Source organism: Molothrus ater, chromosome 5 (assembly GCF_012460135.2).
Source record: "Molothrus ater isolate BHLD 08-10-18 breed brown headed cowbird chromosome 5, BPBGC_Mater_1.1, whole genome shotgun sequence".
Lineage (NCBI taxonomy): Eukaryota > Metazoa > Chordata > Aves > Passeriformes > Icteridae > Molothrus > Molothrus ater.
In genome coordinates this window covers 49890752-49904192 of record NC_050482.2, presented here as the reverse complement: position 1 = coordinate 49904192, position 13441 = coordinate 49890752, and the positions used below count along the sequence as shown (strand labels likewise).

At 44.6% G+C, this 13441-nt stretch overlaps 1 protein-coding gene across 5 annotated transcripts in view; it reads left to right on the top strand.

Moving 5' to 3' along the window:
- Window positions 1-13441, top strand: part of CACNA1I (calcium voltage-gated channel subunit alpha1 I) — a 177887-nt gene that overhangs the window by 69324 nt on the left and 95122 nt on the right. For all 5 annotated transcript variants that reach the window (XM_036400209.2, XM_036400208.2, XM_036400212.2 and 2 more), the window contains 2 exons: window positions 10532-10643; window positions 11640-11773. In XM_036400209.2, coding sequence (XP_036256102.1) covers window positions 10532-10643; window positions 11640-11773 — 246 coding nt within the window. The remainder of the gene's footprint in view (window positions 1-10531; window positions 10644-11639; window positions 11774-13441) is intronic.

Sequence of the window (13441 nt, the reverse complement as noted above, 5' to 3'; positions counted from 1 at the left end):
TGTCGACGTCGCAGTGATTGAGCATGAGTCATGTTGGCTCCTTTCCCTGGCATGGTTCAATCTGTCAACTAGCCAGAAAGCTGAGGCCTTTAGTGAGCATGTACTGGGTGTCAGGAACACCTGGATCTTAATGCAGCCCTGGCAGTAACTTACTGTGTCATTGCTGGGTAATGTTTGTTTGTTTGGGGGTTTTTTTAAAGTGAATTCTGGTCTTTGGCCATCTCACTTGAGATAGTGGGAGCCAGAGGCTCACAGAGCTTTTTTGTGTTAGACATTAAAAGTATTACACATCTTGAAAACCAGTCTCTAAGAAGCTCATGCATTGGAAAACCCAAACTAGGGGACACTTTTGAAAAACCCTGCTCTTCTTGTGCTTGCTTTCTAATCAGGAACAAAGGGGAAGGATTTCTGTACCTTAAGAGGTAGATGTGGAATTCAGTAGAAGTTCACACGGTGTCTTGAAGGAAAGTACTAGAAGATTTATATAACCTCATTTTCTCTGACTGCTCTTTGTTGCAGGATGTAAGAGGAGGGATGGAAAAGAGACCAGATGTACTAGGAGAGTGCTGACACATCTGCTCAGCCACCACAGGGTCTCTTTTCCTCCTCAGATGAGAAGCTTAAATACTGAGGATCTCTCCCGTCCTTTGTCACACAGACACATCAGGACCTTCCTTTCCAGGAGTGCATCCACAGCCCACTTGTGTGCTCAAGGAGGTTCCAGCAGCTGCTGTGAGCCTGTATGCTGGCTGGAGCTCCCAGCTTCCAGTTATCTGCTGAGACAGATTGGCTCAGTCATTTGCAGTCTTTCCTCCAGGCACGTGTCCTGCAGGACATTGATGCCAAATCTTCCCGAACACCCTCTGGGAACCAGGGTAGACTGGCCAGCTACAAATCTTCAAAAGAATTAAAACTGAGAAGGAAAAGGTATTCAAAATAGGGGGTAGTGACAACTTAAACTCTGAAAATTATGCTTTAATTACAGCCAATAATTGAAACAAACAACAGGAGTTTTTATCCAGCTCTGTTACTGCCCTGCATTTTGCCTAGACTGTATCAAATTTCTTCTGAATGACCTTACCTGAGCACTCCCTACACTTCTGAATTAATCTTTATTTCCTTTGCTGCAAAGCTTTGTCCCTGCATGTCTTTTTTTATTATTTTTTTCTGTTCTGAAGCACTTGTCAGAAAAGCCTGCTAAGCTAAGCACCGAGCATAGGATTTAGTGCTGCTCCAGCCACTGAAAACATCATGCTGCCTTTCTTTCTGCCCCTCTAATCTAGGATTTCTACTAGAGGCAGAGTGCCCTCTAAGATAATTTAGCCTTGGAAACTAGCTGTATGGAGGAGCAAGGTGCTCGCTTCCACGTCCTTCACCAGGTGATGTGCTGGGGTACACGATACTGCCCTGAAACCTGCAGAGAGAAGAGCCCCTGTGCAGAAGGGCATACACACCTTTTAAAACTGTGAGAAGGTCCTTGATCTGCCTTTTGTATTTTCATTGTCATCTTCACATTCTTGCCAGGCAAGATGACCTTTTATTAAAGGTGCCCTGCACTCCCTTCAGACATATTTGAGTTGTACATCCCTCTAAGCTCAGCTTGCACTTGTGTGGCCTTTGACAGGGATAGATGGGAAGCTGCAAAGAATGGAAAAAGTAGTTTTTAACATCTGAAAACTACCATGGACTAGAAAGATGGAAATGCTGAACAAAGAAACCAGTGCAAGGAAAAGGAACAGGAGCACAGTTATTGTTTGGTGGTGGGCCTTAGCCCTTTGGTGCTGGTGAAGTTTCTTCTATCCTAATTCTTCTCCAGGGAAATGGCTTCTTATTCAAAGACATTCCATCCTTCCTTTGTATATGCTGTAAAGTTCAACACCCAGGACCCAAATCTCTGTCTTTCATGGTTCTGTGCCTACAGTCTGGGGGTGGTGACTCCCAGCTCAAGCCTGGGCAGTGACTGGGAGCTGCATCGCAGCACCTGCTTCAGGAGGTTCACTGGAATATCCTCTTCATGCCCCACAGACGGCTTCCCAAGGCACACAGAACCTAAAACCCGCAACATGAGGACAGACCCTACACCCATTCATAAACAAACCTGACAACATTAGGAGCAGTGAGGGGGCATAAAAGTAAGAGTTTCATTTTTAAATTTCTCTTCCCTGCCCTCATAAATCTAACATTGCTTGTTCTTTCCTCTTCCTTCCTTGAAATTGAGTCAGACAAACGCTGCTGTTCTGGTGCTGTATTTATTTAGTGTTTAGGTCTAGTGGGCCCACCCAAGATGAGGACCCTGTTCAAACCTCTCATGATCTGAAGGTAAAAGAAGGGACTGCAGCACTACCAAACCTGGCAGGATTGTTGCATCAGTTTGACAGGTGCTGAGGAACACTTACACAACTTTGGATGAAGCTGCAGGGTGACAGAGCAGTGAAACACAGAAGCAGAGGGAGGACTGGAGATATTTTTTTTCCTTTCCCTTTGCAAAACACCTTTTTATACTTTAGGAGGAAATTTCCACCAAGTAAGCTTGGCCACAGCCAGATTAAATCTGATAAAAAGTGGCTCAGGCTGTGGTTAGAGAATGGTGACTCCACCAGTCTCTCTGATCATGTCACTTCCTGGGGTTGTGGAGGATGGGGCACTGTACCAGAACATTCAGCTACACTGGTAAAATTCACAGTTCATCATTCTGGAGCACATTACTAATTGAAATCACTTCTGGACCACAAATACTTTTCTGTTTTGGCCTGCCAAGTTTAGCTCTTCTCTGGAGCAGAGGTCCAACTGAGTCCAAAATCAAAGCCTAGCTCTTCCAAGGTCCCTACTTTGCCACTGCTGTCAATAGAGAATTGCTTGTGCTATGTGAAATACCAGTAAACAATAAGAACTTTAAAATTTGGACCTCAGTTTTGTGGTTCAGGGGGTCTTCTCAGCTGGTCCTTCTCTGGTGTCTGTTACTCCTGTGACTCCATTCGCAGCAGGAAGCAACTGCTGGATCTGCCACTCTGACTAGGAGATTTTGGAGCAAAATTCTTTCACCTGTCACACAGCATAACAATGTTCCAAGCTGCAGTCCTATAGCCTCATGCTGTGACCTTGTTGAAGCTCCTACTGTGAAGCCAGGTCAGATTTTGGACAGCAATCTGCAAGGCAGAGCCAGAATGCTGCAGGAGGCACCATTTGGGAATCAGCAGGAGGTGTGATTCCTCAAGTCAGTCTTGAACTGGTTCCACAGCATGGTGGAGTATTGCTTTCCTGGCAGGAAAGACAGGCAACCTCAATCCCAGCCATCTGAGGATATTGAAAAGCTCTTTCTCCAGGAACAGTCATTATCTCTAATACCCTGCTTAAGTTTAAACTTGGGTAATTACTTTCATCTGACCTAAAAAAAAAGATTCTTAGGTGGGTTTTTTCCTAGGTACACTATTTTTTCATGCTTTCTGTAGTAAACAGCTTTGTAGGAGTGCTGCACACTATTAAACAGATGCTCTGTTGCACCCTGAAAGACAGATGCAATTTGGAGGTGGGTCATTATCAGTTGAGAAGCTCTGGGGCTCAACTGCTGCAGGCAGGAGGTGATCATTAATAGCAGGGCTGTGCAGCAGCAGCATTGATGAGGATGCATGATATTTGTGAGATATTTGAATAATTAGTGCTGGGATGCACACACCTCTCCTGGAGGAAACACCAGGCTGCTTTACCAACGTCTGTCCATGCAAATGCTGTGACAGAGAGCCAGAATTCTTGGTGTAACTCATGCTAGCTTTAGTACCAGTGAGTCCTGGTGGTGAGGGTATCTGAAAGAAGCCTTGCTTTTTTTCCCTGCAGCCTCCTGTTTGATTAGGGGCCCTATATTAGGTCAGAGATCTCCTGTTGTCTCCCATTTCTGGAGTATCTGAAGACTTGTCTCATTGTGTTAATACCTCTTTTTTCTTCAGGTTCTTTCTTAGCCCTTTAATCTTCACTGTATGTTTTTCCTGACAGAAATTTCTTACTACTATTTTTGGTTTTAGTGGACTTGAGAGTTTAATGGATGCATTTAGAACATCTGAATAAATCATTATGGAAAGAGTTTTAAGAAAGGAGATAGTTGCTTCCTCTTGTTTCTGTAATGCAAAAAAAGCAAACCTAACAAAATTTTTCAAAAGCTATCTACAATCCTTGCCAGACTTTGAAGGGGAATATGATGTGGTGCCTGAGAAACAACTGACTTAAATTCAAATTTAACTTAGAACCTAATGAAAACGGAGCTATGCATCCAAAATTCTGTGTGGCCTCATACAGGACCCACTTTCTGAGCATCCCTTGGAAGTAAGATCAGAGGGTCTGACCAATGGTGCTTTGTTTTTTTGGTGTTCATCTGATTTAACATGGGAACAACTGAATCTCTGTCTTTTGTAATGAACCTGTCCTTAATAGAACATCCCTTCCAAAGGGCAGAAACACAGAAGCATTGCCAACCATGGAAAATTTCTCTACTGCATCCCCCTTCTGCAGTTTCTTGTCCTGCCTGCCAGTAACACCAACACAAGTTAAGCCTTCCCCAATGCCTCTCAAATCAATGTTTCACTGCACTTGGCTGTACCACAGTCCTTTCCTTGGCATCAGTATTGCTGAAGGCTTGAAGACCTTGGCAATGTTTATGTCAGGTGCCTGAAGCTCAGGTGCTGCTCTTTCATGAGAAAAGTGTTTAAATGATGGTGTGATGGAAGCAAACGTGTACAAGATTGCACAGCATGGGAGCACTCAAAGCATGTCAACCTTGAGTGCTTGCAAAAAAGCTTTATAAACTGCCCTTGTGGCTTGGCCACCATGAAATCCCAACACTGCAATGCTGGGTGTTGGCATTTGATTTCCAACAGAAACTCAGAACTCCAAACTGGGGTGTTCTGTTGGGTCAAAAAAAAACCCAACCTTTTTTTCTGTTATGTTGAATTTTTTCTTTGCATTAAAGAAGACATAGAAGAAATGCTTCAGTCTTAACAAATTAGGATTTTTAAAGTTTCTTGTTTGAGAAAATGTTTTGATTGTTTTGATCCATTTGAACACAAACACATTTTGAGAGGTATTTTCCTTCACATGAACACAGTGTTACATTCAGTTTCTTCTAGTGAGTTAGCTCACAGACTGAGCTGAAGAGAAAGAACCCTGTTGATTCTGCCAGCTTATTTTGTAGGAAAAGACAAAACTCCCATGTATCAACACAGAAGGAAAAGACCCCACAAAAGCTGAGTGTTGATAAGAAAAAGTGGGAGGGGGCAAAAAGTGAAACTTGCCTGTGAAAACATTTTCAAAGACAACAGCAAGGAGGTAGAGAAAATGAGCATTTCTTTCCTTGGGGCTGTTGCCTTCTCTGACCTTTACAACAAATCCCTCCTTCCATTATAAATGGAATATAAACTGTCCTGCTTCAAGTACAGCATCCTACTGGCTTCTTGCAGGACAGTCACAAAGCAGGGGAGGAAAGTAGGGAAGGAATACAACTCTGTCCTTAGCTTGTTTCAAAAGGTGGGCAAGAAAATGTAATCACTGCAGACTGGAATGACAGTGTGAAGCCATTTAGCTGGTGGAAGGATGGTGGGATGAGTGGTAGGTGGGGAGGAGCCCAGGGGCAGCAGAGAGGAGTGCTCATGCAGATGTGGTGCAGTGTCCTCAGCCGAGCCCGCCTGGCAGCAGCTCAGAGCTGGGAGGCCACAAGGAGTTGTAGGAGGGTGGCTGGTGTTTGGGATGCATTGCATGGGGCTCCATGTTTCCACTTGAGTCACTGAACTGTTCTTCTCTCCATTTTGGGGTAGGAACAGGTTCTGCCATGACCAGCCATACCGCAGGGCTGGCAGGCCTTCCCCCCTTGCTGGAAATGCTTTGTAGTCAGGCATTTCTCTGCACGTTAAACAGGTCTGAGATAGTCAGGACTTTCATTGGCACCAGGCATACCCTAGGAGTAGTTTGGAAATAGCAGCAGGAAACACTGAGGGGTTGTCATGCCTATAAAGCTTATATATTTTCTGTGCTGTTAGGAGTGCCTGCCAGCCTCTGGGGAGCTACTTGTGCCTCTGCAGCTGATGACGGAGGAAGAAGAGGGGTCCTCAGAGCACTGTTTTACTTTGCTCTGTTGTGCTTTTATCAGTGATAGAAAACAGAGATTAAGGTCAATCCCAAGAACCTTAAGTGGTACTCAGCTTTTTAGGTGCAAGGTTTTTACAGCTCCAGCACAGCAGACGTTTCTCCTGCTATTTGTCATTCAGAAATTGAGCCCAAAAGCTTTGCCTGTCTCCCATCACCTGTTTCTAACATCATTTTCCATTATGCACAGTTGTGTTATCAAGCACTATCACAAAACATGTCCCAGAAACATCTGCATATCTCCTTAAGTATCCTGTAGCTTGTGGCTTTCAGTGCGTCCCAGATGGTTTGGGGTGAATGATGGGTCTCTCCTGGTGTGTGCTGGTGATGTGTGTCCCTGTTGAAGCCTGTATCCTCATCCCAGAGTTGCCCTGACCATGGGGAGACAGGGTGTGGAGGGTCAATAGTTTCACAGTGGCTGTCTCTGGCCAGCAGCTGGCCAGGCCCTGCTCGGGCTGCAGAAGGACAGGGCTGGCGCCCAGCAGCAAAGAAAAGTCTTGCTGCCACAGGCAGGCACCAGCTATAGAACCAGTGAAAGTTTACTAGGCAAAGTCTAATCTAGATATGGACCTTGATGTCTCCAGACAGTGCTGAAATGAACAAAACTTTTTTAAGGAGGAGAGACTTCTGTGGATAATGAGACCAGCCCATGGTTACTCAATGATCCTTGTGGATCCTCCCAGCTGAGAATATTCCGTGATTAACTCAGGAAATACTTATTTTGCTGTATTTCTTTTTTCAAATGAGGGCCATGGTCCTTTTATCTGAAAGGATTTGAATCAGCTATGAACTGCCACAGTTAGTGGGGAAAAACCCTCCCTTTAGGGGCAAGTTATTACATAGTGGATTCCTGTGAATTTTCTGGTGCACCTTGTGGTGGCCGAGGAGAGAAGCTGACCATGGGCAGAATTTGTGTGGGTCTCCTTTTAGTTTTTCAAACCATTTGGAGGCTCCAGAATTCACTGGGAAAGATATTGAGAATGAGGCTGTGGGAAGGGAGAGAAACAGTGAGGAAGGGCTGGAGCAGGGCGGGGAGAACATGTGCATGGGTTTGCTTGTAATTAGGAGATTTAAACTTTGAAAGAAGTTAATTAATAATGAAACTTCTGACTGAATGATGCAGATTATGAAGACTGGCTTTGTCAGCAGCTGCAATTAATTACAGGCTCAGGCACAGAGAAAAGGAGGGGGGTGAGGGATGTGGGAGAGGGGAGGCATCACCAAAAGAAAGATGATAAACCTGGCTGCAGGCTGTTGCTGTGGTGACAGGAGGCAGTAGCTGTGGTTGACAACGGTGACACATTGAAGGCAGCAGATAGTCCTAATTACCCCCTCCACCAACCCAAGCAGGCAGCAAGCCCTCCTGATTCAGGGTAGGAGATGCTCTGGTTTTCTCCTTGCACTTTGTTCTTTTCTGCTGTAGGTTTGATGTGATTTTTCAGTGTTTCCAGCTGCTCTGAAAGGAAAACTGAGGGGCAGTGGCTTTTTCTAATGCCACTGTAATAGCCTGGGAATGGCCAGTGGTTCTGTAATATTGTTGGGAAGGCGGGACAATGCTGGCAAACTCTGAGAGCTGATATCTAAAAAGCAGGGGAGAAGAAATCATCTGCAACTGGCCATGGCATTTTGAGCAGGAAGATGAGATGAGATTGCACAGCTGCCCTAAGTTTCAGGCTTTTTGGGAGAGCTTGCCATGTCTTGTTAGGTCTTGTGCTTCATGGTCTCACCAGAAACTGACAGCCCCCTGCCATGGTCTGCATGGCCTTTTGGGGGGCTCTGCAAGGAAACATGGAAGTGTGCTGCCCTGGCATTGCTGCTGCCAAGGCACGTGCATAGAAGTGTAGACCTGTGTTAGATCAAAACTCCTGACTTTCCTGAGTTGGGCTGTAGTCAGAGTAATACTCTTGGCCTCCAAATCTCTTGTGTCATGTTTTCTGGAGAAAAAAAAAGACAACTGGCTTTTAAAACAATTTCTGCTTTTCCTTTGTCATGCATTAATTTGTTCCAGGAAGGTTTGAGGCCCTGGTTTTGTCCACATATCTTCTGACCTCCTTATGCCCAGGGAGAAGGACTTTTGCAACCATTGGCTCAGACTGCTCTGAAACTGTTTTAGCCTCTTGAAGAATGTCGTTCAGCACTGACCTCTATCAGGGCTTCACTGGTGCTGCCTTTCCAGTCACTGTCAAAGCACCTGCAAAAATGGAAAGGCTGAGAGAGCTGGGGCTGCTCAGGCTGGAGGAGAGATGGTTTAGGGAGCTCTTATCCATGTGTATTGATACCTGACAAGAGGAGTAAAGGACACAGCCTGCTCAGTGATGCCCAGTGACAGGCCAAGAGGTAATGGTCACAGCCTGAAAAGTGGGATATGCCCTATTTTAACTTAAGAAAACACTTATTTTCTGTGTAAATAATCAAATGCTGGAGCAGGTTGCCCAGAGAGGTTTTGGTGCCTCTATACCTGAAGACATTCAAGCCCCAAGTGGATGCAACCCTAAGCAATCTGCTGTAGTTGATGCTACTTTGAGCAGGAAAGGTGGACAAGATGACCTCCAGAGGCCCTACAACATCAACCATTCTGTAAGGGAATGGTGACACCAAACAGATTTTGAAGAGTTCAGAAAAAGAACTGCAGTCTTATCTAAAAACCCTGTGTGAGCTAATGGAAACCTCTCAAATTGCTTTCCTGGCCTTCAGATCTGATTATTAAAGAAATGTGCAAGAAAGAGGGAGGTGGCAAGTTGAAGTTGTGTTGCATAGACCCTGAGGGAAAATACTTGGTGCCCTTTTGGTGCATTCTCTCAGAAAAGGGCCTGGTTTTGAAGCCTGCATTGAGGGTGGGCTTGATGTGCATGACTTTGTAGAGCACAGAGGATTAACTTTGTGAGGGATAGCGATAACACACTCTTGAAATCACATTTGAGCATAATTGGAACAGTAGAACTAGTGCCCTGCTCTTGTCTGATTTTGCAATTGAAGGTAGCTCACCACAAACCAGGTGGGGGAGAAGAGAGAGAATTAATAATCTTCTAGATCAGATTGTGCAGTTTAGTCATAAATCACTGTCAGAGAATGAGCATGGAAGAGTTGCTCAGAACAAACCACAGAAGCTGGATGTCTTTCAGAAGTGATCAGAGATACAGGCTGCCCTTTTAGATTCAGTACTGAAACGACTGAAAATGGATGCACTCAGTGGGTTGGATTTTAAGTTGATAATTTTATGCCTCTTCTATTTAAAAAAGTTTAAATTGTCTGACAGTGGAGACTGGGCAGATATGTTGTTGTGAGGTGTGTAAAATGCCCAAGAACGTTTCTGCCAGAGGCTGGAGGTCTATTTAGTCTACATCACTGCTTTGCAATGAGAACACTGGAAAGTACAGCACAAATGTACCCACTTTTAGAGCTAAAATACTGTAAATGAGTTCTTGGATAAGTGTGTATCAGGCTTTAAAACTCCTTCACGAGGAGAGGGATGGTGAGAGGGGGCAGCTGGTGTGTGTAGAGTACAAGGGTCACACAAATACACCATTTTTATCTACTTCTCTAATACATAAATGAAGTGGCACTTGATAAAATTATAAGACAACAAATTAATAATAAATAGGAGGGAACAGTTTTTAATGTAAAGTATAATTAGCCAATGTAGCTCCGGGCTGCTAACTATTATCAAAGCAGATATTTTAGCAAGATTATCAAGAAAGGATTCAAATGAATAAGCAAAGCATCTGCAGGGACACCAGTGTAGCTGAGAAAACAATTATAAGGACTATCAATCCTCATGCTTTAGGGCATAAACAGATCACCAGCTGGGGTCAGAAACACAAATTCTCCTTATAGTTAGTGAGTAACTTGGGCACATTGCGGAGTTTTATACAGCGTGGGTCACTGCTGGTAACATAGTGACAGGATCAGTGGCACTTCTTTACCCCCAAGTTTCTCTGAGAGGTGACAAGTGAGTTCCAGTCTTCCCAGAAGGGCAATAATCATGTAGAGATCAATCTGCCCATTTTGATTTAGATGCCTTGATCTTGGAGGTCTATGATAAGTTTAGGTATAGTCCACCTTGGAAAGTCTCTTCCATGTGTTTGGAGTATTCAGTAAACCAATGAGGGAAGGGACTCTGCAAACCAGCAGGAGAGGAGCAAGCATGTGTTTGACTATGGCAATGATTTGACTTGTGTAAGTACTTGAGGCCTCTTGTGCTACCTCTGCTTTCCCTTTTATAAAAGAGTTTTGGCTTAATCAAGGAATGGAGTAGTGATGAACTGGGTTCAGAGAATGTGGGAATGTAATAAATCAGCCTACCAGCACTTCTTTCCCTTAATCTTCCTACATTTTTACTCAAGCCTAGAGCAAGCTTATCTCAGCCATGATGCTTTTGCAGAAGTTTTCCTTGACTCTCTTCCACCTGGTTCGAGTGTGTCAGCATGATGGTGATTTTGCTAAACTGTGTTACCCTGGGAATGTACCAGCCATGTGAGGATATGGACTGCCTCTCTGACAGGTGTAAAATCTTGCAGGTAAGCAGATTTCCTTCTCGTTGTGATGGTGCTTCAGTCCAAGTCACAAATTTTCGTGCACGCTTTCCTTCAGTGTGTGGGCGATGCCCTCCGGAGAGGCTGGCAAGGCTGTCCCTGGCAGTGAGCTATCCTGCTGTAAAAGGCAAGAGCTTGCTTTGAGCAGGGGAATGGGTCAAGAGAGAGAATGAATGAACTTTGCTTCTGACTGTGCAATACTGAACACTTGCTAATATTCCTGAACCTGCATGTAAGCAGGGGTTTCCTGACACAGACACCCACAAGACACGTGGGTCAGGGTTAGGCCAGGGAGAAATAACTGAGGTTACACAGCCCAGGCAGGAGGGAACAGCAGCTCCCAATGCATTTGGTAGTTTGGTGATGTGCAAGACTATTACTGATTCAACAGATACTGTGGAATTCGGGATGCCCAAAGGGAGAGCATATAAAGAGAATGCTTAGAAGGGCCATGAGTACATCCAGACTGTAAGACATCAGCTGTGCTTGATGCTTCTCCAAAGAGAAGGTGACAGCAAAGGCTGTCATCCACAGTGGCTAAGGATTTCAGGTATTTGAAGCTTCTCTCTGTGATGGGTGTGTGCTGTCCAAGCTGTGTGGGAAGCTGCACTATGTCCTCAGCTGAGCCATCTGCAGCAATGTGATGAGGAGTCCCTCTTGGGGGGATCTTGGAAAAAACAGTGTTTTCCTGGCCAGGCTTAGATCTGCTGGTGCCGAACCAACACCACTTTTCAAGTCTACGTAAGGAGTCTCTGAGTCTGCATCAGTTACTTCACCTGTGGGTGAAAAAACTATAAAAGCCCTCACTGAGCTTGAACAGCAAGAAACTGTGATGCCAGGGCTACATGGAAGAAACTTTTCCAGCCCTGCCTTGATCTCATTTTCAGGAGTGCTGAAATTAGTATTTTTCTCACATTCTGTGTTTGAAAGTCCAAGGTTGAGAATGCTTGTCAAATATGCTCTTGGGTTTCTGTTTGGCAGGTGTTTGATGATTTCATCTTCATCTTCTTTGCCATGGAAATGGTCTTGAAGATGGTGGCCCTGGGGATCTTTGGCAAGAAGTGTTACCTTGGGGACACCTGGAACCGCCTGGATTTCTTCATTGTCATGGCTGGGTAGGTTGATAATTTCTGGGTTGGTTTATTTTGGGTTTACTAGAGTCTTGTATGGAACAGAAATGATGTGACTGAGGAGAAAGTTTCCACTCTGGTGCTACTCTGGTGCAGCAGCCAAGCTGGATTTGGGCATGCTGGGGTTAGCAGCCAATGGAAGAAAGAGCAGACAAGGTAGCTCAGCTCTCAGCTGATGTGCAGCCACCTGTCTAGCACAACTTCAGCAGAGGGTGCTCATTTGTACCAGCCGAAGAGCTTGTCCAGAGACATTTCTGGGTTTTTGTGTTTTTAAGATGTGTAGGTAGAAGAGGTGTAACCTTTACCAGAACCAAACTGAAGCTAGCATTTCTGTTTCTAGCAGCAGTGTTTCAAGGGTAGGAATGTAGGTTTTTTTATTCAGGGCTTTTGGTTTTGTATTGCACCAGCATTACCCGCAGTACTATTGGGACAAGTTGACATTTGAGGGTTTTTTACAACAAAGTTGCTATGGTGAAGCTTTGATTTTCCCCTCTGCATGTATCGAGTGGAAAGTCTACCAGAATTTGCCTGCTAAATCACAGCAAAATGTCCATTTCTGATACCAGTGGGATGTGCTTTTCCCCCAGAATTCTAATTTTCCATTAGAATGCCTTGTGAGATTAAAAAAAAAAATCATAAATAAATATGGTATCTTGCTCTTCTCACAGAAAAAAAAAAAAGCTGAACATCTTTTCAGATGGAAGCCCTCAATTTTATTTTTCTTTAGCCAGGAATTACCAGCTCCACTGTTGCCTGGAAGTGCATGTATTACTGACTGAGCTAGCAGTGAGTTTGAGCTCACTTTGCAGTTTTCCCCCTGGTGTGGAGCAGCACTGTCTTTATATTTGCTTTTGACAGAGTTCTTCTACAGCAAGACTTGAAAGTTATTCCCTCTGGAGGAGCAGATAATTGTTTGCTTCTGGGAGGAGCAGAGATTTTCAAACTTGGTGCAGCTGTAAAAATTTGAAGGCTGATTCTCAGCCAGGTTGTGCATGAAAGAGGACAGGCAGATGAAAACTGTAGGCTTTTCTAAATTAACACAATGTGTGTGAGATGGCAAGACCTTTCTTGTAGCTGATTCTGCTGTGGTTAAGATCTGATTTAAAGTGGCCTGACATTAGAAGTGCCAGTTAAAGCCCCTGAGACTTGGTGCTGAGGAAAGCCAGATCATTGTATGTTCTAGCCCGAGCTCCTGGTGGCTGAATTGCTGGACACTGGGTGCAGGGAAAGCAAAGACCCTAGCACATCAGCCTGTGAGAAGGAAAAGCTGGGTAGGTTTGCAAAGGGCGCCTTGGAGCTGCTCCATGTGGGTGATGTGCTGGGAGAAAGACTCTGCTCCAGTGGGCACAGGAAAACCAGCATGGGGTAAAAAGGTGTGGGAACTGGGGGTCTTGCTCTGCCTGGGGTTCCTGCAAGCATGGTATGTGAGTGGGGCTGTCTGAAGAGATGGTGGGGCAATACTAAATGAAAGAGACAGAGCTCAAATACTTCATGCAGAAAACAAGTGAAATCCACATTACCTAGGCAAGGAAGGAACAAACTCCATTACATATTTCCTTCTGTCACCATTGCTGGCAAGAATTTGAGGACAGACAGAGTCTTTTGTGCATCTGATAGCAGTACCAGGAAAAAAAAGCTCATATCTGAACTTCT